Source organism: Opisthocomus hoazin, chromosome 4 (assembly GCF_030867145.1).
Source record: "Opisthocomus hoazin isolate bOpiHoa1 chromosome 4, bOpiHoa1.hap1, whole genome shotgun sequence".
In the NCBI taxonomy this organism is placed as follows: Eukaryota; Metazoa; Chordata; class Aves; order Opisthocomiformes; family Opisthocomidae; genus Opisthocomus; species Opisthocomus hoazin.
Window position 1 is genome coordinate 72,739,419 of NC_134417.1, and position 22,425 is coordinate 72,761,843.

General features: G+C 38.7%; 1 protein-coding gene across 1 annotated transcript in view; it reads left to right on the forward strand.

The window, feature by feature from the left end:
• MALRD1 (MAM and LDL receptor class A domain containing 1) overlaps nucleotides 1-22,425 on the forward strand; it is a 285,631-nt gene that overhangs the window by 188,996 nt on the left and 74,210 nt on the right. The window contains exons 29-31 of the mRNA XM_009937935.2: nucleotides 790-918; nucleotides 4,737-4,898; nucleotides 15,068-15,225. Coding sequence (XP_009936237.2) covers nucleotides 790-918; nucleotides 4,737-4,898; nucleotides 15,068-15,225 — 449 coding nt within the window. The remainder of the gene's footprint in view (nucleotides 1-789; nucleotides 919-4,736; nucleotides 4,899-15,067; nucleotides 15,226-22,425) is intronic.

Genomic DNA, 22,425 nt, shown 5'->3' on the forward strand with positions numbered 1-22,425 from the left:
TTAGGTTAACAGGAGTGCATCTTAAATGTTGTATTAGGGATTTTCACAACTGTTTCAATTAGTGCTAATTGAAATTATGCACCAGTGCACTGAACTAAAAATTAATTTATGCAAGTTTCTTTATAGTGTGACAGTTCAGAGATGGCTGAATCTCAGCACTCTGGCTTTGGCACTAGCGCTTTATATGCAAGTTACTAAGTTACTCTGATTTTATGACATGCCTTTCACTCACTTTCAGAGACAATCAAAAGCTGTTGTTGTAAAACAGATCCTAATATTAAATACCATAAGAAGAATATCTGAGCAGTTCACACACTCAGAGCAGAAGTTTCTCTAAAATCTTAAAAAAAAATTAAATGTCTTCTAGAGGCTTTCAAAGTTTATGCATTACACACATGTTGTATAACAGTGATTTTTCTCACTTTAAAATGTTCTTTTCCAAATGATGTCCTGCAATTATGAGCAGAATAAAGCCTTTAGTCTGCCTGCTTTTCAGCAGCTCACAGAACCCTTTTTTTATGGAATGTCCACAAGAAATACACTGGGGCAAAAGCCATGTTCATGCTGAAATGAATTTTCTTCCAGGCAAAACATCCTACCCTGGAAGTTTTAGGCAAGGCCAATACAATAGTCTAGACACACATAATGCACCATTGAAAGAGTGAGACCAAGTAACTTCTGCTGGAAGCAGTAAATCACTGAAGTCATGGTGTATAATGGGTAAACAAATAAAAACCACCATCCTTAGATTTAATTACAATATTGATTTAAATGTCCTCTTGGTTTCAGTTGGAGAGAATCCCAGGGAGTGTCCTGCCCTCACTGATTTTGTGTGTGGAAATGAAAATTGCATAGAGTCTCAGTTTGTCTGTGACTATAAACCAGACTGTGAAGATCTATCAGATGAAGCTGACTGTAGTAAGTACCTCTTTGTGCACTAATGTACTCTCCAGTTAAATTATAACTTCAAATTCTGTAGCATAGCTTAGGTGAATTCACACAGCTGCTCAGAAGATAATTACAAGCAAGTTGCGTGCTCCTCCAACACAGAAGGTCTGACATTTTCAGATCCTCAGAGACTTTTGCTGCAAAAAGTATTTAAGTGGGATTTAGCTGCAAAAATATAATGTACCAAAATCAAAGATTAAATATTAAAAAAAAAATCTTAATGACTAAAAACGTAGTTAAGGAATAAAATCCATGGATTACAATACAAATTAGCAGCTCTGGCAAGAAATGTAAATTCATTTATTGTGTTGAAAATAAGTTGAGCTGTCAATGTTTAAAGAAAAAGCTAAAACTAAGCAAATTAATGCACAATAACATTTTGACTTGATTCTGCATGTAAAAAGTGATTATTTAAAAACAGGCCTGTCTTTCCTTTCAGATTAATCCTGCCTTTGTGATCTGACTTGTGTCGCTACTACGTGTTCATCTCTCTTTGTTCTTGCTGCCACTGCAGAGTATGAAAATACTTTCTTGCTACTACTCTATTACAGAACAGTTGAAAGAAATCCATTTTGCTTGTATCTTTGCAGTCCTAGTGAAAAGTGAGACAAAATTTGTCTGTAGACATTCTTCACCTATGCTGTTTGAGATGGAAGGACACAGATCAGTTTTGAAAACCTGGATCAAGTTAACAGGCTTCCAATTCAGACTTGAAATTCAAAAGGAGCAAAACATTATGCCTTTGTTCCTGCTCCATGTCTTTGTTTATTTACAGTCACTGTCCAGACCAGACTTTTGGAGTAGGAAGCTTAAGTAGTCCATATATAGAGTTCAGTAATCAGTCTAATTCTAAATCTTTGAGCTAAGGGGCCAAATTCTGCCATAATGCAGATATGATCAAAAGTATCTTTGGTAGATAAAGTAAATGCATCATATACATCAATTCAATGCTCGTATTGTGTTGAAGTCCAAGTACTCCATTGAAATCAACCAATACTTGGTGATCCCTTGAAAATCAAAGGCATTTTCTCTTGCATGGGTTGCTAAATGCTTTGATTGGACAGGGTTACCAAAATAATGACCCTTTATCGGGTGATGTGAATTATTTTGTTTTAACCAGACAGTAGACTTACAACCTGGAATACATGTGAAGATGTCACTACAGATTTAACTTGGAGTTTGTCCCTCTTTGTTGTTTTCATAAAAGTGAATAATGGTTCTGAAGTACATATGCTGAAGCTGTTGCTTCTGTTTCTGGTTTCTACCTCCTGCAGTGCTGTGCATTCCAGTGAATTTTGTGAGTCATATTCATGGAAATGAATCCACATTGAATGATAACTTTAAAATACTAGCTTTTTTTCAAGCAGGTTCCAAGAAAAGATAGATTTTAAACAGATAATCTGTATTTCTTGTATATGATATTCATATTTTTTTCAGGAGCTAGACAAAGTAAGTAGAAATATACTCTGTAAACTCACCTTTTTAACATTTTACAGACCTAACAGAGACACAGAAAGTCTGAATCGGTGTCCAGTGTAAACTGCTCTGTAAAGATATTCAGAAACCTATCGAGGCACTTGATTTATTCTGTAAATATTGTTACAAAATATATTTGCTTCGTGGGGGGCGGAGAGAGTCTGATGTTGTCTGGAAGGGTTGTGATAGTGTCAGCTCTCTTTTCTTAGGCAGAAAATAGATGGAAAAATTTCAGGCCGTAAATGATCTTGAATCATAGTAAAGCAACACATTTTTTGCTATACTAGAGAAAAGCTTTTCCAAGGGACGAAAAAAATAACACTAATACTCACTTTATATAAACAGAATGAAATATCCTTCCATGTAGATGGAAAGGCTGTAGTTACATCAAAATGTTTTCATCAGTCTTTGGTGTTGCTGTTGCTGCAGAACTGAAAAATATCAAGTTAACAATGGAGGAGAGATACTGTAATCTGGCATACAGAATACCCAGATAAGCCTCAGGTATAATATTTCCTTATCTGCTGTATCTTAGTTCAAACAAATGAGGCCTTACATTTGGATAACACACCTTTTCCCTGAGCGTATATCTCATAGAAGGGAATAAACAACATTAGTGGGCACATAATACTTGCTAGATCTGGAAACTTCATTTTTTAATTAAAAGGCAACAGGAGCTGCTTAATCAGAAAAGAGAGCAGAACAGCCACAGAGAAAGCCCTTCACTGTCTAACCTGCCCCATCACAAGTGGTTGTGGCCACATTTGTCTGCAACTTTCTCCTTTTCTCTGAGCTCAAGGTCCAAGCTTGTTTCACATTCTACTATAGTTTTATGCCAGTGTAATTCCAAAGAATAAACAGACCATAATCTACTCAGCAGCAATTACTCTGTGCAGGATTTACAACAGAATCTGGATGAAATGAATTGCATCCATGTAGGCTGGTGGATTTTTTTTTTTAAATAAACTCACGGAAATTACTTACTCTGTGCTTCATTCAATCCAGTAAGCCAATCTTGCAAAATTTTCATTCTCTTTCAGTAACCCACTGGAAGTACTGAGGTGAAAAAAACACACGTGAGAGCAGTTTCAATTTTCATGAATTGCAGCAATTATACACCCAGGTTTGATTAATAGCTAACCTCAGAGTTGATGAACCAGCTAGAGTAGTGCTTGAATTATTGAAATAAAAGCAATTTTTCAGATAAATAGAACAATCCTCTTCTGGTGGCTTTTTAATAGGCTCTGTTTACCCTTAAAATAAAATGTACCCAAAAGGTGTGGATATGTCGCGTGACTCCTTCAACCCTGTAAATATTGTTCATAAATGTTTATTAATAATTGCCTTCTGAATACACTGTTAAGATATTAGGGTAAAATTCCTGAAGCAGGTAACCTTTTATGAACAGTATAAATTCCAGATACATCTGGACTTTGACCTTGTTAGAACTGTACAGGAAAATTGTTGTTTTGATTAATAGGTCCCTTTCTTTGCTCTACCTGCGTGTGAGGTTGTTTGGTGTTGGAGTTAGGCTACACACTCTAAATCCTCAAATCCGTTTGAAGTTCTGAAACAGTCACAGTCAGACCTGTTTCTAAAATGCACAAATGACTGTAATGTTTAATAGTTTGGAACTCTGACTCCTCTCACAGGGGTAGTCCTTGATCTTACTCAGCAATTTTGTAGCTGCTTCTGCTTTATAGCTAAGCAAAAGGCATTTAGAAGCAAAAGCACAGTTTGTGATGCTATTTGATTAGTCTCTACCACAGCATTTGTATAATTTTGCTGAACAACTGCTTTTCCAAAGTCACTTGAAAAGATCAGAGGCAGATCTAGAAATGGGATGTTTAACAAAGATCTCCTGAAGTCAGTCAGTGTCCTAATCACTAGAATGTCTTTCTCATCATAGAAATGCCTTCATGCATTATGCTCACGTGGCTGAACCAAATACCTTCACAAAAATGCTGCTGTGGAGGAGGAGTCCAGTTTTGCCAGCTAATTGGCTAGGAATCACTCTGCCCATTCACCTTGAATAATAACTAAAATCGGTGAAGTCATCAGTTTGTCCTCAAGACTTACATGGCCATATGTCTTTAATAAAGTTTAAGGCTGTTTATACCTGCTTGGGAAGAAAAGGGTGATTTTTTTCTCTCCTAGCTAACCACCACATACTATTTATGTCAGTACATGGAATACAGGGATTCATAGCATTAACTAACCAGAATCCTTTCCATTACCATGTACAGTATATTCATTATAGCGTTTTACACATAAGAGCTGGAACGATAATTTACTTCTTGCTATATTTTCAGGTTACTACACAAGTATTCCTGGAAGCTGTAACTTTGAAACAGAAGATCAAGAGTGGACCACTGTGTGTGGATTAACACAAGACCCCAGTGATGATTTTGACTGGAATATTAGCAACAGTGCTGTCAGGGGACAAACGGGTCCTGATACTGACCATACACCAGGTATTGGCATGTGTCCTGCATCACTTTTGGGAGAATGAAATATTCACTGAATTAAACACTAAGTCCCATGTAGTGCCAAGATAACAACAAATCTCAGTGTGATCAGCTGATCTTATTGTATATGCAGACAAATCATAATGAGCAATTAGCACAGTTCACAAAACAGTTCCAACAAGCATTTAAAATGTTCACTTTTATATTAAAATTACAGTAGAGGATACGTATCACAAAAAAAGCCATGTAAAAAAAAAATTAGATATTTTTACATACTGGGTCTTGTCATTTATACTATCTGGTAACTTCTGGTTCTGCCTGAACACAAAACCAAACAGCCTGGCACAGTAGACTATTACCAACCTTTTTAATCATTGCTTCAGCAGCACTGTAATTATATCGATTGCTCATTTCAGAGTGGTCCTGATTATATCATTCTTTATACTGCACTTCAGCTTGATGCATTTGTTTAGTAACTTCCTAGACAATAAGCTGCTAAATATAATGTGAAGATACTAATTAATCATCATGTGGGACACAACAGACCTCTTTCTAAGACAGTACATCATGTCTGTAGAAATGCAGTAACTGTCTCCAAGTCTGCAATGATATTATTAGTTAAAGGTCTATTTGAAAACTTTTGAAGAACTACAGATATGATAATTTTAATACAATAAAAGAGGATACATTTGTCAATAATCATGGCTCACTAAGACATTTCATCAGGTCTTCCTCAGACATGCCATGACAGTGAATCCATGCACTGCTGAATGGCTGAAAAACTTTAGATAAACAGACGTGTAAACAAAAGTCCAGTCATGCATTTCTCAGGTCACCTGAGCAGAGTGTAGAGCTTATATTAAGCACTGGCTTGACTGAGACTATCTGATGACCCTGACTGTGCTGTAGTCAATCTGTAGAAAACCTAGTTGCATTGTAGGCATTTTTATAGGCAGCTCCATGAAAGCTTTGTGTTTATAATACCTGCTTGCACCTGGACAAAACAACAGTAATAATAGAAAATAATGGATGGATATTTGTAGAAGAGGGTAATCTCACTAATAAGCATGAAGAAAAAATGGAGAAATTCAATGTGGTTTTTGCCCTCATCTTTAATAATACTGATAGACCTTGGGCTGCCCAGGCCCCTAAGTTGGAGGACCATGAGTGTGCGAACAATGACTTTCCATTTGTGGACACTGAAATTCTAAGGGACCAAATGGATCAACTGAATGATCAGAAGTCCATGGGGCCTGATGGGTTTCATTCTGGAGTAATCAAGAAGCTAGTGGATGTTATGGCAGGACCCCTCTCAATCATCTGCCAAAGGTCTTGGGAGTCACAGAATCACAGAATCACAGAATGTTCGAGTTTGGAAGGGACCTCTGTGGGTCATCTAGTCCAACCCTCCTGCCGAAGAAGGGTCACCTACAGCAGGCTGCACAGGACCTTCTCCAGGTGGGTCTTGAATATCTCCAGAGAAGGAGACTCCACAACCTCCCTGGGCAGCCTGTTCCAGGGCTCCGTCACCCTCAGAGGGAAGAAATTCTTCCTCATGTTCAGATGGAACTTCCTCTGCTTCAGTTTGTGCCCACTGCCCCTTGTCCTGTCACTGGGCACCACTGAAAAGAGTCTGGCCCCATCCTCCTGACACTCACCCTTCAGATATTTGTAAGTATATATTAAATCCTCTCGCAGCCTTCTCTTCTTCAGGCTGAACAAGCCCAGCTCCCTCAGCCTCTCCTCATAGGAGAGATACTCCAATCCCCTCATCATCCTCGTAGCCCTCTGCTGGACTCTCTCCAGTAGCTCCTCATCTTTCTTGAACTGGGGAGCCCAGAACCGGACACAGTACTCCAGATGGGGCCTCACTAGGGCAGAGTAGAGGGGAAGGAGAACCTCCCTCGACCTGCTGGCCACACTCCTCCTAATGCATCTCAGGATCCCATTGGCCTTCTTGGCAGCCAGGGCACACTGCTGGCTCATGGTCAACCTGTCGTCCACCACGACACCCAGGTCCCTCTCCGCAGAGCTGCTCTCCAGCAGGTCCACCCCAAGCCTGTACTGATGCATGGGCTTGTTCCTCTCCAGGTGCAGGATGCTGCACTTGCCCTTGTTGAACCTCTTCAGGTTCCTCTCTGCCCAACTTTCCAGCCTGTCCAGGTCTTGCTGAATGGCAGCACAGCCTGACGGTGTGTCTACCACACCTCCCAGTTCGGTGTCATCAACAAACTTGCTGAGGGTACATTCTAACTCTTCATCCAGGTCATTGATGAAGAAGTTAAACAAGACTGGGCCCAGTACTGACCCCTGGGGGACACCACTAGTTACAGGCCTCCAACTAGACTCAGCGCCATTGATGACAACGCTCTGAGTTCTGCCATTCAGCCAGTTCTCAATCCACCTCATCGACCACTCATCCAGTCCACACTTCCTGAGCTTCCCTAGGAGGATGTTATGGCAGACTGTGTCGAAAGCCTTGCTGAAGTCTAGGTAGACAACATCCATGGCTCTCCTCTCATCTACCCAGCCAGTCATGTCATTGTAGAAAGCCATCAGATTGGTCAAGTATGATTTCCCCTTGGTGAATCCATGCTGACTACTCCTGATAACCTTCTTTTCCTCCACTTGCTTGATGGTGACCTCCAGGATAAGCTGCTCCATCACCTTTCCCGGGATGGAGGTGAGGCTAGGGAGGTCCCTGCTGACTGGAAGCTAGCCAATGTCATTCACTTATACAAAATGGGCATGAGTAAATACCCAAGGAACTACAGCGCTGTTAGTCCAACCTCTGTTCCTAGAAAAATTATGAAGAAGATTATACTGTGTGGTATTCAAATGTATTTAAAGAATATGCAGTCATAAGTACCGTCACAAAGGGAAAGTCTAATTTAACTAATTTGATGTAATTCTATGATAGGGTCACCCACCTAGATGATGGAGGGAAGGCAGTGGATGCAGTTTTTCTGGATTTTAGTAAGGCTTTTGATACTGTCACTCACAGCATCCCTCTGGACAAGTTGTCCAACTGTGGGATAAGCAGATTCATGGTACGCTGGGTGAAGAACTAGCTGACGGGCAGAGCTCAAAGGATTGTAGTGAATGGGGCTACATCTGTCTGGCAGCTGGTCACCAACAGTGACTCAATTCCAGGGCTCAATTCCAGGCCCAGTTCTGTTTACTATATTTAGCAAGTATCTGGATGCAGGAGTGGAATGCATCGTTGCAAGTTTGCTGACAGTATCAAACCAGGAGATGCTGTTGACTCTCTCGAGGGACAAGAGACTTTGCAGAGGGATCTAGATGGATTAGAGCATTGGGCAATGATTAACGGGATGAAATTTAACTAGTCATAATACTGGATTCTGCACCTAGGGTGGAGTAAAACCAGGCACAAGTATAAATTGGTAAAGGAGTGGCTGGAGAGGAGCCCTGCAGAAAAGGGTCTGGGGGAGGTGGTTGGCAGCAGGCCTAACAGGAGTCAGCTGTCTTCCCTGGCAGCCGAGAGCAAACCGCTTGCTGGGGTGCATCAAACACAGGATAATCAGCCAGCCAAAAGAGGTGACCATACCGCTGTATTCAGTGTTGGTGCAGCCTCACCTTGAGTACTGTGTGGAGCTCTGGGCCCCACAATTCAAGAAGAATGTGAAGGCTCCTGGATGTGTGCAGAGGAGGGCAACCAAGCTGGTGAAAGGGTTGGAAGTTATGTCCTAAGAGGAGCGTCCAAAGACTTTGGGGTTGTCTGGTTTGGAGAAAGGGAGGCTGAGAGATGATCTCATTGCTCTCTACAGCTTCCTGAGGCGAGGAAGTGGAGAGGGTGGTGCTGAGCTCTTCTACCTGGAATTCAGTGACAGCACTCATGGGAATGGTTCAAAGCTGCACCAGGGAAGGTTTAGACTGGACATTAAGAAGCATGTCTTTACCGAGAGGGTGGTCAAACACTGGAAAAGGCTTCCTAGAGAGGTGGTCAATGCCTCAAGCCTATCAGTGTTTCAGACACACTTGAACAGTGCCCTTAATACCATTCTTTAACTTGGTCAGCCCTGAATTGGTCAGGCATTTGGACTAGATGATCATTATAGCTCCCTTCCAACAGAAACAGTCTAGTCTAGTCTAATAACAAATTTCTGCTGTAGAAAGAGTCTGACTTTAAAAGCTGAATTCTCTGATAGTGTAACTGGCTACAATAGTACTCTTCTCCTTGTCAACATGTTGAATAATCCACTTTTCCTGGAGTGGTACCATCAGAAAAGCATGTAGAAAAATATGCAGTCATATACTCGTCCTTAAAGAATGGCTGAAAAGCAATGTGTGTGGACGCATGCGAAATGCTTCAGGTTCCTACCCAAGCTCTTGGTTTAACTTCTCTCCCTGACACTGGCTTGTGAGAAATCTTAATATAGAAGTGTTTCCCTAGATGCCCCATCCTACCTGTTGCTGATTGATAGACTACTACTAGAAAGCCTGCTGATTTTTGGGAGAATGAAATGTATTGGTAGGCAATTAGAGTTGTCTGCGTTACGTAGACAGCAAGCTATGATTATATATTGTATTATATAAATATAAAATGATATAACAGAATATACAGATTATATAATATAATAAACATGAACGGAATAGCAATTTCTATCATAAATGTACCAATCTGTATTTGAGAAGTGCTTAGCTTTCCTTTCCAGAAGTTTTAATGGTTAGAAACCCTATTTTCATTTCCACCTAATCAGCAAAGAGTAATTAGTATTCAATGAAGAAGTATCACTATCTTTACTGTTTTTCTCTTGAATTTGTAAGCAGCATGATCTCCAGGTTTTGACTCATTTTTGGTATTTTATGTTTGCAAAATCGAGAGACATGTTATCAGCAGATGGCTGTAACTGTTCCTGCTCCTTTATCCTCCCTTTTCCTGAAGAGGATTATGCACCTGCTGCAGGAACTGCTCACCTGATCATGAGAGAACTGCTCATCTGCCACACATCACAGTTTTTCGTCTTAGAGAAAGCAGACATCCACACTTGTTTGTGTTGCTATTGCAGGCTGTAGATGTGGAAGTTCATTCCTGTTGGAAAGGGACAGAATAAACAGGCAGAGGCAGAAACTATTGCAGCTCTCCCGGGCAAGGTGTTCCTTGCAAATAAGTAGTCTGATTTGCTTTCTTGCCGTTGCTTTGGTGCAGTGTGATGACAGTAGCTAGTGGCCCTTGGCTCTTCAAGCAGATTTTGTGTGCTTTCCTGTTTCAGCTTCTCTCATTTAATTGGTTCTTCTTAGCTTCCGTGAAGTTACCCAGCAATTGTAAGAAAAACAAAGTTAATAAAAAGTGAAGCAAAATGAAAACAAAATTAGAGCAAATGTGTTTGCAGAATTACCCAGGTTTGTAATTTACTTGTAAAATAACTAGGCAACAAATACATTAGCTATAGACAAATCACTTGTCAGAATTGCCAACAGCCCAGATACTGATGACCTGTAATGTCCAGAAGTATCTATCGGACAATTCCTGACCCAAATCCAAGTCCTTCTTATTCCAAATTAATTTCCTTTAGTTACTAAGCATACAAATTCATTGTACAGAGCATACATACCATTACAGCAATATAATGAAGCCTGTGATATTATACCAACTTTGTATTAAGCCTATTGGCACGACTTTGTGTGGAGGGATCTCATATTGGTTTAAATGTGTCTTGCATTTCTTCATCTAGCACAACTTACATTGACATTATAGATTTCAGATGGATAGAAATGTTCATTTGAAAAAATTTTGCATCAGTTTAACCAAATCAAATTATTCCATTGGTACAGTCTCTGGGAGAAAATAAGCCCTGTGATTTGAAAACAAAGACTTTTACTGATAAATAACCACTACGTTCACCTGCTTAACATTCTGCAGTGTGACCAGTGTGTAGCTTATGCCGGTCTCAATTATAAAAATATTCCTTTCCATACAGATCCTTCTCAAAACATTCTTTCTTGCTCAAATACAGGATGTTTTCAACCTTTTACCATTGCATCCATGAGCTATTTAAATATTCAGAGGATGTAGCTGAAGTACAGAACATTCCATTCTCAAAAACTTCAGTCAAATGCAAAACCATACTTGTTTAACCTTTATTGTATATCATATATTGTTTTGCCGTATATCTTATATTAATTATCAAGGAGCCAGACACTTTGGTCTTCCAATTTGCTGGTCAGTATGCAACTATATGGGACCATTCTATTAATGGAGAATATAGTATATCCATGTCATCATAATCTTTCAAATAGTTTTTTCTCTCCTGAGAAAATTTACATGTTTCTGGAGCAAGTTTGAGGCATAACATGATACCCAGATAATCTCAGCCTGAAAACACCAACTCAGACAAGATTTCTTCAGAAATAACAAGAGAAACTAAGGACATTTCCATGATAGCTATTACATTTACAAATAGTCCAGATTCTGGGTTTCCTTTGACTGAGATCCATAGTGAGTAATTCTCACTCCAAACAAATGATCTTTTGCAGGCCTGTAAGAATAAGGTGTTGGATAGCAGTTTGAAAGCCCACTACTTAGTTTTATTTTATGACTGAACTGCCTAAAATTGGAATCAATTTTAGGTAGAAATAACTGCAGCTCACTTCAGATGGGGAATATTTGATATTTTCACCCCAGTTCAACTGGTTCTGGCTCTTGAAGTACCACAGAAGTGAGCAGCTTCCTGTTTTTGTTTTCTTAAAATCCGTATTTGCCACCTTATTAATAAGAAATGCTAGATTCTTTCTCATACCGATCTTACAGCTGAACAAAAGCTCCTTATTTTTCCTCTAACACAAAATCTTTTCAGTGATGGAAAAGTTGCAGGAGAAGGAAATCTGTTCCTTTCTAGGTCTGCTAGCAGGGGGGCATTCGCCAGTCTCCCAGAAAATTTAGTCATCATACCTTAGCATATGCTGCTTATACTATTTTAATAATTTGTCAATATTGGGAAAAGCTGAATTTTAGAAATTAAATTGGGTCCATCACTATCCAGTTTGTTTTACAAATATTTCTTTTCTTTCCAGAAAAAATAATTAGTTCATTAAACATTTCTTCTGCGCATCAGCCTCAAGACCACCACAACTTCTGCGCTCTCTACAGTCATACCTTCTTAAAAGTTACGTCCTACACAGATGTATAAAACATCTACCTTATTTTTCACAAATCTGCATTCTTGAATTATTTACTTTAATGCAGAATGAGATTTGAGAAACATTAAATCTCAGAACATATGAAACTACAATCCTACATTCAGCTGCAGAATACATGAGCTCATATACGAGGGGTGGGTATACAGAGTGGTAGGAAGACATAAAGTTTAAGGATTTGAGAACTTGATGCCATAAGAAAGAGAAGATGATATAGTGCAGGTGCACAATTTACACAAGTTTATCCATAACTTAATTCAAAATCTCCTGCCACAGAAATAGCCATCTTTGTTACAAAACATTCATTAATAATTCTTAATCAAACAAAGCAAAAAATTGTCCTAATTGGCAGGGAATCCATCTTTTAACATATATCACTTGTTAATCAGCGGTTTACAGAGAGGCTTAGAAGAGCTCGCATGGGGCTGGCTGGACTACTATTATGATTCTGATCATGTTTTATATGTTTTGTGTCCCTTAAAAGAAAAGTTAGGATACATTCCTTAGATTAAAAATTCTGAACTTTTTTCTCCTGAGAAGACTATGGGTGACTTTGAACAGTGACAACAACAACAAAACTTTATCTTGTATGAATAACTGGGGTATTTTAAAAGTTTGAAAATAGAGTTTTAAGAGAGCTTACTTAAAAACTGCTTTCTGAAATAAAGCTTAGTAAGCAGCCTTAGTAGTTCTGAGTACCTCACCAATGTGTTCCGTCATTTCATACGTTTGTGTAAGGACAGATAGAACCAATTGGCTGACTTTCTGAATACTATAAAAGGTGAGCTGGGTATTTTGGGACAGTAACACTCAGAGTTCGTACGCAGAAGCTCTTAATTGTTGACTTCTGCAAAACTTGGAAGTGTGGTATAGTGGAGAGATACCACAGTTTAGAAGATACTGTTTTGCCCAGTTTATGGAGAGGGACTGAAGGTATGTTTGCATATACACAGTCTTTCTACCTTATACTTGTATTTCATGGTGTCCTTGGGATCAGCTCACAGGTGATGCAAAGGTGTGGCATGTGTGCTTTCTGCAGAGGACAGCACACAAGCACACCAAGCCATTGCTCTACCTTAGCTCTGCAGTGCAGGTAGGACACTCATGCCTTTCATGAGCTGGAATGCCCCTTCCATGAGAGTAATGCAAGGATTCTTACCAGGAGGGCTGTCCTTCTGCATTTCAGAGTACTGACTGTATGGCTGTGACTGGAGCGTATCCCACCACAGGAGAACCATCTGAAGGGAACAGCTTGATCATAGTGCTTGCTGTGTCATGTAGCTTAGAGAAAAAATGTATCTCTACCCTCCTGATTTGACAGAAAAGGTGTTTGGTCAGTAAAACTACATTAAAAAGCCTTACCAGGCTGCCCAGACCTGCCCTGTGTGAGCTCAAAGCTTCAGCAGCCACTTGCAGTGACCGTTGCTAGGTGACGTGGGTGAAGATGGCTTGTGCATTTCATCTGTTGATGCTTACTGTAACACTGTGGCAGCTGCTCTCTGCTTGACCCTCACCAAATAGCAGCGTGCGTCCAGCCAGCTGCACCCCTCTTAAGCAGGTCGTAATGCCATCCTCAGCCTAGTAGGAGCAAAAAAAACCAAGCCACAGTCACAAAAGTGCAGGGGATTCGGACAAGACTGAACTAACCTTGGATAAAACATACTGCCTTGATCTTAACACATCTTCCTAGCCCCTCCCAACCCGCCTCTAGTTTGATGAAAGTCTCAGTCACTGTGAAACCATCTCCTTGTAAAGGACTGCAAAGTTAAGCTAAAGCTTTGGTGTTGCGCCTGATTACGGGCTCGAGGAAGAAGAATTGGATTTTTTTGTTTAGTTTTGGTTTTCATTTTGGTTTTAGTTTCCCCCCCATCCCAGAAGAAGCCCCTTTGAGATTGTTAAGTATTCTACAGCTATTCTGGCTGCATCTAAGGCATCGCTTCCCTATTAGATCAAAAAGAGTGCACTGTGCTTTACCTGTTCCCATATCATGCTGTCAGTGAAGTTACAGGGAGACCAAATCTGGAAAGATGTCAGAACCCCATTCCCAGTGAAAATTGAAGTAAGGACTAGAACACAAAGACAAAAAATTTATTTGGTTATAATGAAGGGGAATTCAGTCTTTCACATCAAGAACAAGAATGGAGCCACAGGGTTTAATCTTTCTGTGGAACAGTTCAACCATTCCAGAACAACTACCAGCTCAGCTCTCATCTTCAGGTGTCACTTCTTTTGGATTTAGGAGGAAGTTGTCTGCTAAGGTCTTCCATGTATTGCTGCTCAGGAAAGCCTTTACCCTTCATGAAAATTCTGTTCACCATAGAAGGTTTTGTCATATTCTTCTCGCCATGCAGCATCAAACTGCTTTTACCATAGCAAATGGAACTAAAGTGATGACAAACAAAGGGCTACTGTTAGTTATTAAAAATAAAACAAGTCAGCATCATCATTTGCCTGTTCAACTACTTGCTTTTGGTAGTATGTGTTCATTTTAGGTGATAGGCCCCTTTTTGAGTGTAAGAGGACTGCGTCCTTTTCTGCTACCTTGTGGTTCTTCAGCAGCATCACAATGATAAGAAATGTGGATATGTTAGCCCACTAACAAGCCTCATGGCTTCGATGTGTTCCCTACTGCCATGCTGTGTGACAGGGAATTTTCCTAGGTGAGACCTGCCAGCAAAGGTGCTCCTGACTTCTGCAATGTCAACCTTCAAACTGATCCTTAGAATCTGTGAGTGTTTGTGTCTGCAACATGGAACAAATTTGTTATTCAAATACAAATCAAGTATTTACACAAGGATAAAAAAGACAGAGTGAGCTCTGAGTATAGTTATATTAATATTGTATGTAAAAATCAGAAATATACAAAGTATTAACACGGAAGATCTCTGTACAACCAAGATAGGGTATATTTGTACGTGCTAAAAGATACCAGTATCTCTGTGTCAAAAAATGCTTATGCTCTGAAGCATAAAATAGTACTGAAAACTATAAATATTTTTTATCTTTTTATTAAGGTAAAGGACAGCATTTTTTGTATGTTAACTCATCGGCTCAGAACGAAGGAAACAGAGCAAGGATAATTACCACCAAACTCTTCCCAGCTAGCCTCAGCATCTGTAGGGTTCGTTTCTGGTTCTGGATGTTTGCTTTTAGGCAAACAGGAGTCTTAAAGGTAAGAGAAAATGCACTTCCACCACATCATGGCATAGTAATATTTGCTTTAGTAGTATTTGCATTTCTGTGTGTAGAATGAGTAAAATCTTGGAGCTTATTTTAGCAGTATTTTCTCACAGCTTCACTGCAGTTACACCTATATACACAAATTTTGCTGATAAGATCAAGTGGCAATTCTGTTTTAGTATTAATTCCACCTGAAGTCTTTTGCTACATATGTAAGAATTAGCATTTCATGACTGATTGAGTACCATACTTAAACCTACAAAACATCAGCACAGTTCTCTGCACAATTCACCCCTTAACATAAAAGAGAGGCAGTTTCCAATGTTTAGGACAATAACAAGATGTGATTTAAAAGAAAAGTTTTAAACAAATTAATGTCACCTTGTACGGAGGCGAGTTGATTAAAATAGCTGGAAATAAAACTTTTAACATATTAACAATTATAGCTCAAGCTTCCAAGAATATATCTTCTTACTCTTCCCCAAGCATCCTTAATGGGCACGCTTTCAGTTGTTAAGTACCCTAGTAAAAATCCAAGCAGTGACACAAACCCTTGGCAAACAACTTATTTTGTGTGCTTCGCTGAATAAATGTTACATAGTGCCGTTTTTAGAGGTCTGAGAAAGACTCCTATCCATGGCAGTTTGATAAATTTTGAAAATACAGGTTATGTCAGTTTCAGTGTGTGTGACAGAATATAAAAATTTGCTTACGCTGTAAAAGTCCTGAACTAAATTAGTCTATGTTAAAAGTGATCCAGAATATTGTTGTGGTCTTGGACCTGGAATTAAGTCAGGAAATTTGTACCACTGATTTGTACTTATTCTGTTTGTCTTTGGTCTGTTTCTCCATTGTAAAGGACAATCATAACACAGTTCCATGGGATTATAGTGTAATTTAGGCTGGAAGGGCCTCACGAGGTCTCTAGTCCATCCTTCTGCCCCAAGCAGGGTCAGCTACAAGATCACACAAGGTGGCTCAGGAATTTACCCCGTCAAGTCTTGAAAATCTCCAGAAATGGACACTACCCAGCCCCTCTGGGCAACTTCTGCCACTGCTCAACGGTTCAGCACGAAAAGGCTTCTTCTTATATCCAGCCAAAGAATAATGTTACCTTTCATTCCACTTTGTGTCTATCTTTTTTAAAGTAATTTTTTTCAGGATGAGGTTATTGTAATATGTCTTTCTATTCAGTTAGTAAAAATGTTCAAAATGTATTCTTCCTAAAGATACATGTTATTTAAGATGGATTTTTAAGAAGTGTTTACACTGCAATCATGTCATTTTATTATCTGAATATAGTTTTTGAAATATTCTGCCATACCTTCAAGACCATTCTTTCCAGTTTGAATTATTTATCCTTCCACATATACAAAATTGGCACATTAAGATTAAGAAAGCAAAACAATAGGTAAAGTTCGAGACCAGTTCCAGATTAAAATGAAGTAAAAAGTAAACAGCAATTGCTTTTTGGATCAGTTGGAAACTGAAATACTGTGAGATTATCTATTTATTTAAATTCAAGTATCTTGGACATTACAGCAAGCAAGAGTGCAGACGATATTTTCTTGAAGGAGCTTCTGAAGTTTTTCAAGCATCACAGAACACACAGAATTAGTGAATAAGTAGATGTGTGTGGCCTATGTGTGAGTTAATATGCAGACAGCCAAAGAAAGCCTGCTTTTTAATTTTTTTTTGGCATTTCAAACATACTAGTTTAATTGACTCTCATTACCTGGAATTTCATGAAGAGATCTATAAGGAAGTGTCTTACTCCCACATACAAAAAAGGTTCCTTGTTTATGGCTTTGCAACAGATACTCTTTATGTAGAAACATACAACAATATTCATAACAGACTGAAGTACTCAGCAAGGAACTATTACCCTATCAGAGACCAAATTTACCCTTATGGAAGCTTTCCGTTTTTCCATCAAACTAACAATCTATTTCAGCATCAACTGTTGCTGTTATTAAATGAAGAATATAAATGAATGGTAACTATTTAAGTGAAAAAAAGCCTAAAAGAACAAACAAGAAAAACAATAAAACCAACAGCCCAAAACTTCAAAAGCAACAGCTCAGTGAAGATTTTTGTTCAGGTGGCACTGGTGAAAAAAGTCAAACTGTAATTGGAAGTCTGAATAATGTGTTAGAATAATGCGTTAGAATATAATAACATTAGTACAAAAGCTGGTGCCATAGCTGTCATCTGAAATGCAGCTATCTGGTCAAGTCTGAATTAAAAAAAGAAAAGGACTGCAGAGATAGAACATACTGTATGTGTGATGGAATCCGTAAAAAATACAGAAAAAAATGAAGGATGTCTTGATATAGGAAGTAGATGTGGTAGAACTACACCAAATAATGTGAAGTTATTGGAATAATCCTATTTTTATCCAGAAAAGGAATTATTTGCTGAGAATACAGAAGGAATTCAAAGTGCTTCTCTTCTGTATTCACAACACATATTTCAATTGAAGAATTCTATTGTCATAAACTCTGTAATTTATTTATAGAGAAACCAAAAGCATAGGCTATTATTATTGTCTTTAAAAAGGACAAAATATTTACAGGAACTCTTGCATTAATATAGAATGGATGCTATTTAAAAGAGCTCTGAATATTGATGCTTCAAGACATCAGTTAACTATTAGCCAACAGGATAAAAATGTTGCTTCATAATGATTAAGTACAAACCCACTAGCTTTTCTTAGGAGCACATGGCAACAGGCTTTGAGAGGTGAGTTGTTTATCACCAAATACACGACTGGTCTAAGATATCAATTAATATTCTCTGAACAAGAATAGCGCTTAGTATAACAATTTTTGCTGCATTACGTCGAAAATTTAAATTTAAAATTATGTATTTCTCTTTATATTTTGATAATCTTTAATTATAATTCATGAAGCAGCAAAAAGTTTCAGCAAAAAATTGAGGTTATTTTCACATCTCTTTCATTCCAGTGGGGATCCTGTTGGTCGTCTGTCAGAGAGAGAGAAAACATTCATCTTTCATTAAGCTTCAGCATTGTCTCTGTCTGTTTACTTCAGGAGTTTGTCATACAAAGGAGAATTAAATTAATTTTTGGTGTGATTATATAATTCTAATATATCAGTTTTCTGCCTTGGTATTTGTTGATACTAAGAGAACCGAGATATAGTAAATTTTCATATAGGATAGGTCAATTTCACTAAAAATTATTAAATTTTTTGTTACTTGAAAGACACATTTAAAGAAATCAAGTGAAAAGAGGTAGATATCTTTTTGAAGTGGTTCACCACTGTGACAGTGAATTGTGATACACTTTTGCCAGTCTGATTTGTGTGCTTTAGAGAACCAACTTCAGTTTTCTTCAGCAGCTTCAGCACAAGGAAGAAGTGCAATGACTGCCAAGGAATGTGTGGAGTTCAAAGGCATGATCCTAAGGATGTAGAGCAGAAAAAGTAGTATCTTTATTCACTGGAGTCAGTGGGAAGTTTCCTCAGCTGACAGAAGTCTCTCGTGCCCAGTGAAGTGAAAATACAGGTTGTCTTTCACAAGATTTTACTGCTTCCTTGGCTGGTGATTAAAGACTATATGGTGGGAAAGATGGGAGAATACACCTCTCATTATGCACCCTTCAGATCTGCATTGGCTTCTTGGTTATTAGTCAGTTAATTAACCTTCCAGATGGAACATAGTACCCTCCAGCATGCCAGCTGCTAGAGCCAGGCCATATCAGGAAGATAATACATTACCTTGAAAAGTCAGCGTGAGGGTACAGCATAGCCATGAGTCGTAACTGCTGATGACAAAAGCAGAAAACAGCAGTTTATATTTCACGACTTTCAAAAATACATGCACTTTCCCCATCCCCCAAATGAAACAGAAGTTGAAAAAAGAATTCAGGAGTTTCTAACACACAGGACATGCTGTGGAGCTTAGAACTGAGTCATGATTTTAAGGCAGGGAAATGGGATTTGCTGAAGAATGCTGTTCACATATGGACTACAAATGAACTAGCTGGCAAAGGCACCTTGGAGAAAGACCAAGAAGCAAGTATAAGAACTTCACTCATGCACTTGTCTCATGCAGATTATTATGCCACATTCTTCTTAAAATTGTTGTGACGTGTTTTGGGTATCTTCACTCCTGAGCTTTTCGCTCTGCAGTGAATGAAATGATAGCTCTACTTCTGTTGGTTCCCATTCTTTGGGATTTAGATTGCGTGTGCAATCTAGAAACGATGTCAGTACAGAATGAGGAATAGACATATACAATGACTATTTAGTACAATACATACTTGTTACTTTTAAATTAAATTGATGGCATTTATCTCACTACTAGATCAGCATTAGCTGGAGCACGCTCTCCCCAGACTGATAGATACAGAGTTGTTCAACAGGACTTGGCTACAGTTTTGGGTTTTTTTTCAATTACATGCCAAATAGTGCGATTCATCTTGCTAACTTTTTCCTCTTTCACATCTTAAATTGTTGCCTCTATCAGTCTAGCTTGTACGCTAGGACAAGATGCTGTATAGGGAGGTGGTGGACTGTCTGGAGCCACCAAGCACCACACAGTTGAAGCTCTCCAGGGCTCTTGGGAGCTCAGATCCCTGAGAATCTGCTGTACCTTTCATGTGTCATATATGTTTACACAGGCTAGTAAAAAAACTTGTATATGCTAAATATACTTCCTCACCCAGAAGATGCTTCAAACTCTCAGTGACTTGGGTAACCACAGCAAAGAATACAGTATTACATCTTATAATTTTTTCTTCACTTTCTGTGAAAGAGTAAGATCTGTATTCCCAGCTAAAGGAACAGACTCCTTGGACTTCTCATCCTACTGAACTCTCATTTGATTTAGCATATATTTTAAATTATGTATTATTCTTCTAGAAATTTCAGCTAAATTATTTTGAAGATGCTTAGGAACACACACCCTTTCCTGACGTAGTTATGGATAGATAAAGACTTGGAGATACGAACTAAAAGTATTCAGGTGTACTTCAGCAGAAAGTGAGATAGAAGGATTTCCTCAGGAGTGTACACGAGACATGGAGCAGAGCTGGGAGCTCACCTGGGATTTCCTATGTACTAATTTAGAGATTTACACTAAATGCTATCAGTCTCCACAGGTTACCTATGTGCTTATTATAAGAAACAATACACCAGGTTTAAACTTTAGTCAAATGTAACTGAGGATACAGACACATAAATTAACACAACACACTAACTCATCCGTAATAATTACATATCCTCAAGCCCTTAATTTACAGTAGATATGAGTTAAATCTCAAAGAAAAGAAGGATAAGGTGTATAAAATTACCCTATATCTATGAGAACAAGAAGCTGATACCATAATGTTGCATTTTAGATCAATTTTGACTTCCTGCCACCCCAGACCCATTGGTCAGTATACATACAGCAGGTTTCATGATGGATTTATCGTTTGTACTGAGTTTGAGCTGCAGAGTTGATCTGTATGTACAGAGATTGGCACCATGCACCATCCGAGACCAGGCTGAGTAAGGACATGACGCAATTTCTCTGTACATAGACAGAACTGCTCAAGCAGACAGTGTGCTTTGAAATTTTTACTATGAAAAAACTTGTCCTACTAACCCAGCAAAAAGGAATGGAAAAAACCCACCTGATTTTAAACCATGGGCCAGGCTTTTAACTGTCCAGTTGAAAGTGGCTCTAGTATTGTCTTCAAGTGTTTTTGATTCTTCTCCCTTCCCCAATAGTTCTTTGTACAGCTGTGAGACTTTTCAATGAGATATATTGAAAGTGATGTTATCTCAATATTAACCTTCAAAAAGCAGAAAACATCACTGCATATTACATTAACTAGAACCACACTAACACTATTATGTGCTGTAAAATTCTAGATAACGAATTGATATTGTTGTATTTCATGACTGGTAAAAGAGTGAATGATTCCAGTGACACATAAAGGTGTTGTAACACAGTTCTGACTTCACATATAGAATTATTTTAATTAAGGATTTCAACTTATTAAGAACTTAGAGCTTGATAGTGTAAGTATACACAGTTTTTAATTTTTTTATGTGTTGAATCAGCGATTTCTTCTCAACACCTCTCCTTTTAGGCCTGCAATATTCATGTTTTTAAGAAGAAAATGACACCTGGATAGTGTTGTTACACAGTCCTATCATCAAACATCAGACCTGACAAAATTAGGTCCTGATTTGAATTATTGTATGTCAGTCTTCTTGATGTTCCTCTCCTCCAAAAATGAAATAACTTGTGTCATGGTTTAGCCCTGGCCAGCAACAAAGGACCATGTGGTTGCTTTATCACCACTTCCCCCTGTGGGGTGGGGAGGAGAATTGGAAGAAAAAGGCAAAACTTGTGGGTTGGGATGAGGGCAGTTTAGCAGAACAGCAAATGAAGCAAACAGTAACAACAATAATAAAGATAAGAAGAATATACAAAAAAGCCAAGGGAAGACACAGAGCAACTCCCTCACTGCCTGATGCCCAGCATGCTCCTGAGCCTCAACTAACCTCTCCCTGGCCAGCTCCCCCACTCCGAACTGGGCATGACGGCACATAGTATTGAATGCCCCTTTGGTTTGGACAGTTTGCATCAGCCAGCCCAGGTGTGTCCCTTCCCGGCTTCTTGTGAAAATTAACCCTATCCCAGCCAAACCCAGGACAACTTGCAAGAGTGTTTAGGCATCAGAGATCTTTTAATCAATACACCAACTTCTATAAAGTATGAGGTTCAAATTGTCATATGGATTTTTATCTTACTTGTCCCACCACATTGACTAGGAGAGGCAAAGATGTGTAGTTTTATATGTATCGTCAGTATGGGTTTAAGTTACAGCTTTCTTGGGTCTCAGGTTTTGTGTTCCATCATTAAACTGGGGCACTTAAGTGGGAACATGAACCCATGTGTCACTGGAAACTTAGTCTAAAGACTTCAGAGGAGGATGGTGTTGAATGTGACAGGGACGGGATAAGAGTTAAAATGTTCAGTCTCTAAAAGAACTAGTTATCATCTGGAATGGCTACAATATGCATACTTTCATTATTCCTGTTCTTTTTCAATATTTCTTACCTGGTTTAGATTGTATAAGGATTTTGGACACCTGAGTGGGAAAAGCAACTACCTGCATAATCTCCAGACTTTCCTGTGCTCAGCATGAATTCATCAGTTGTTAGTTAATTGT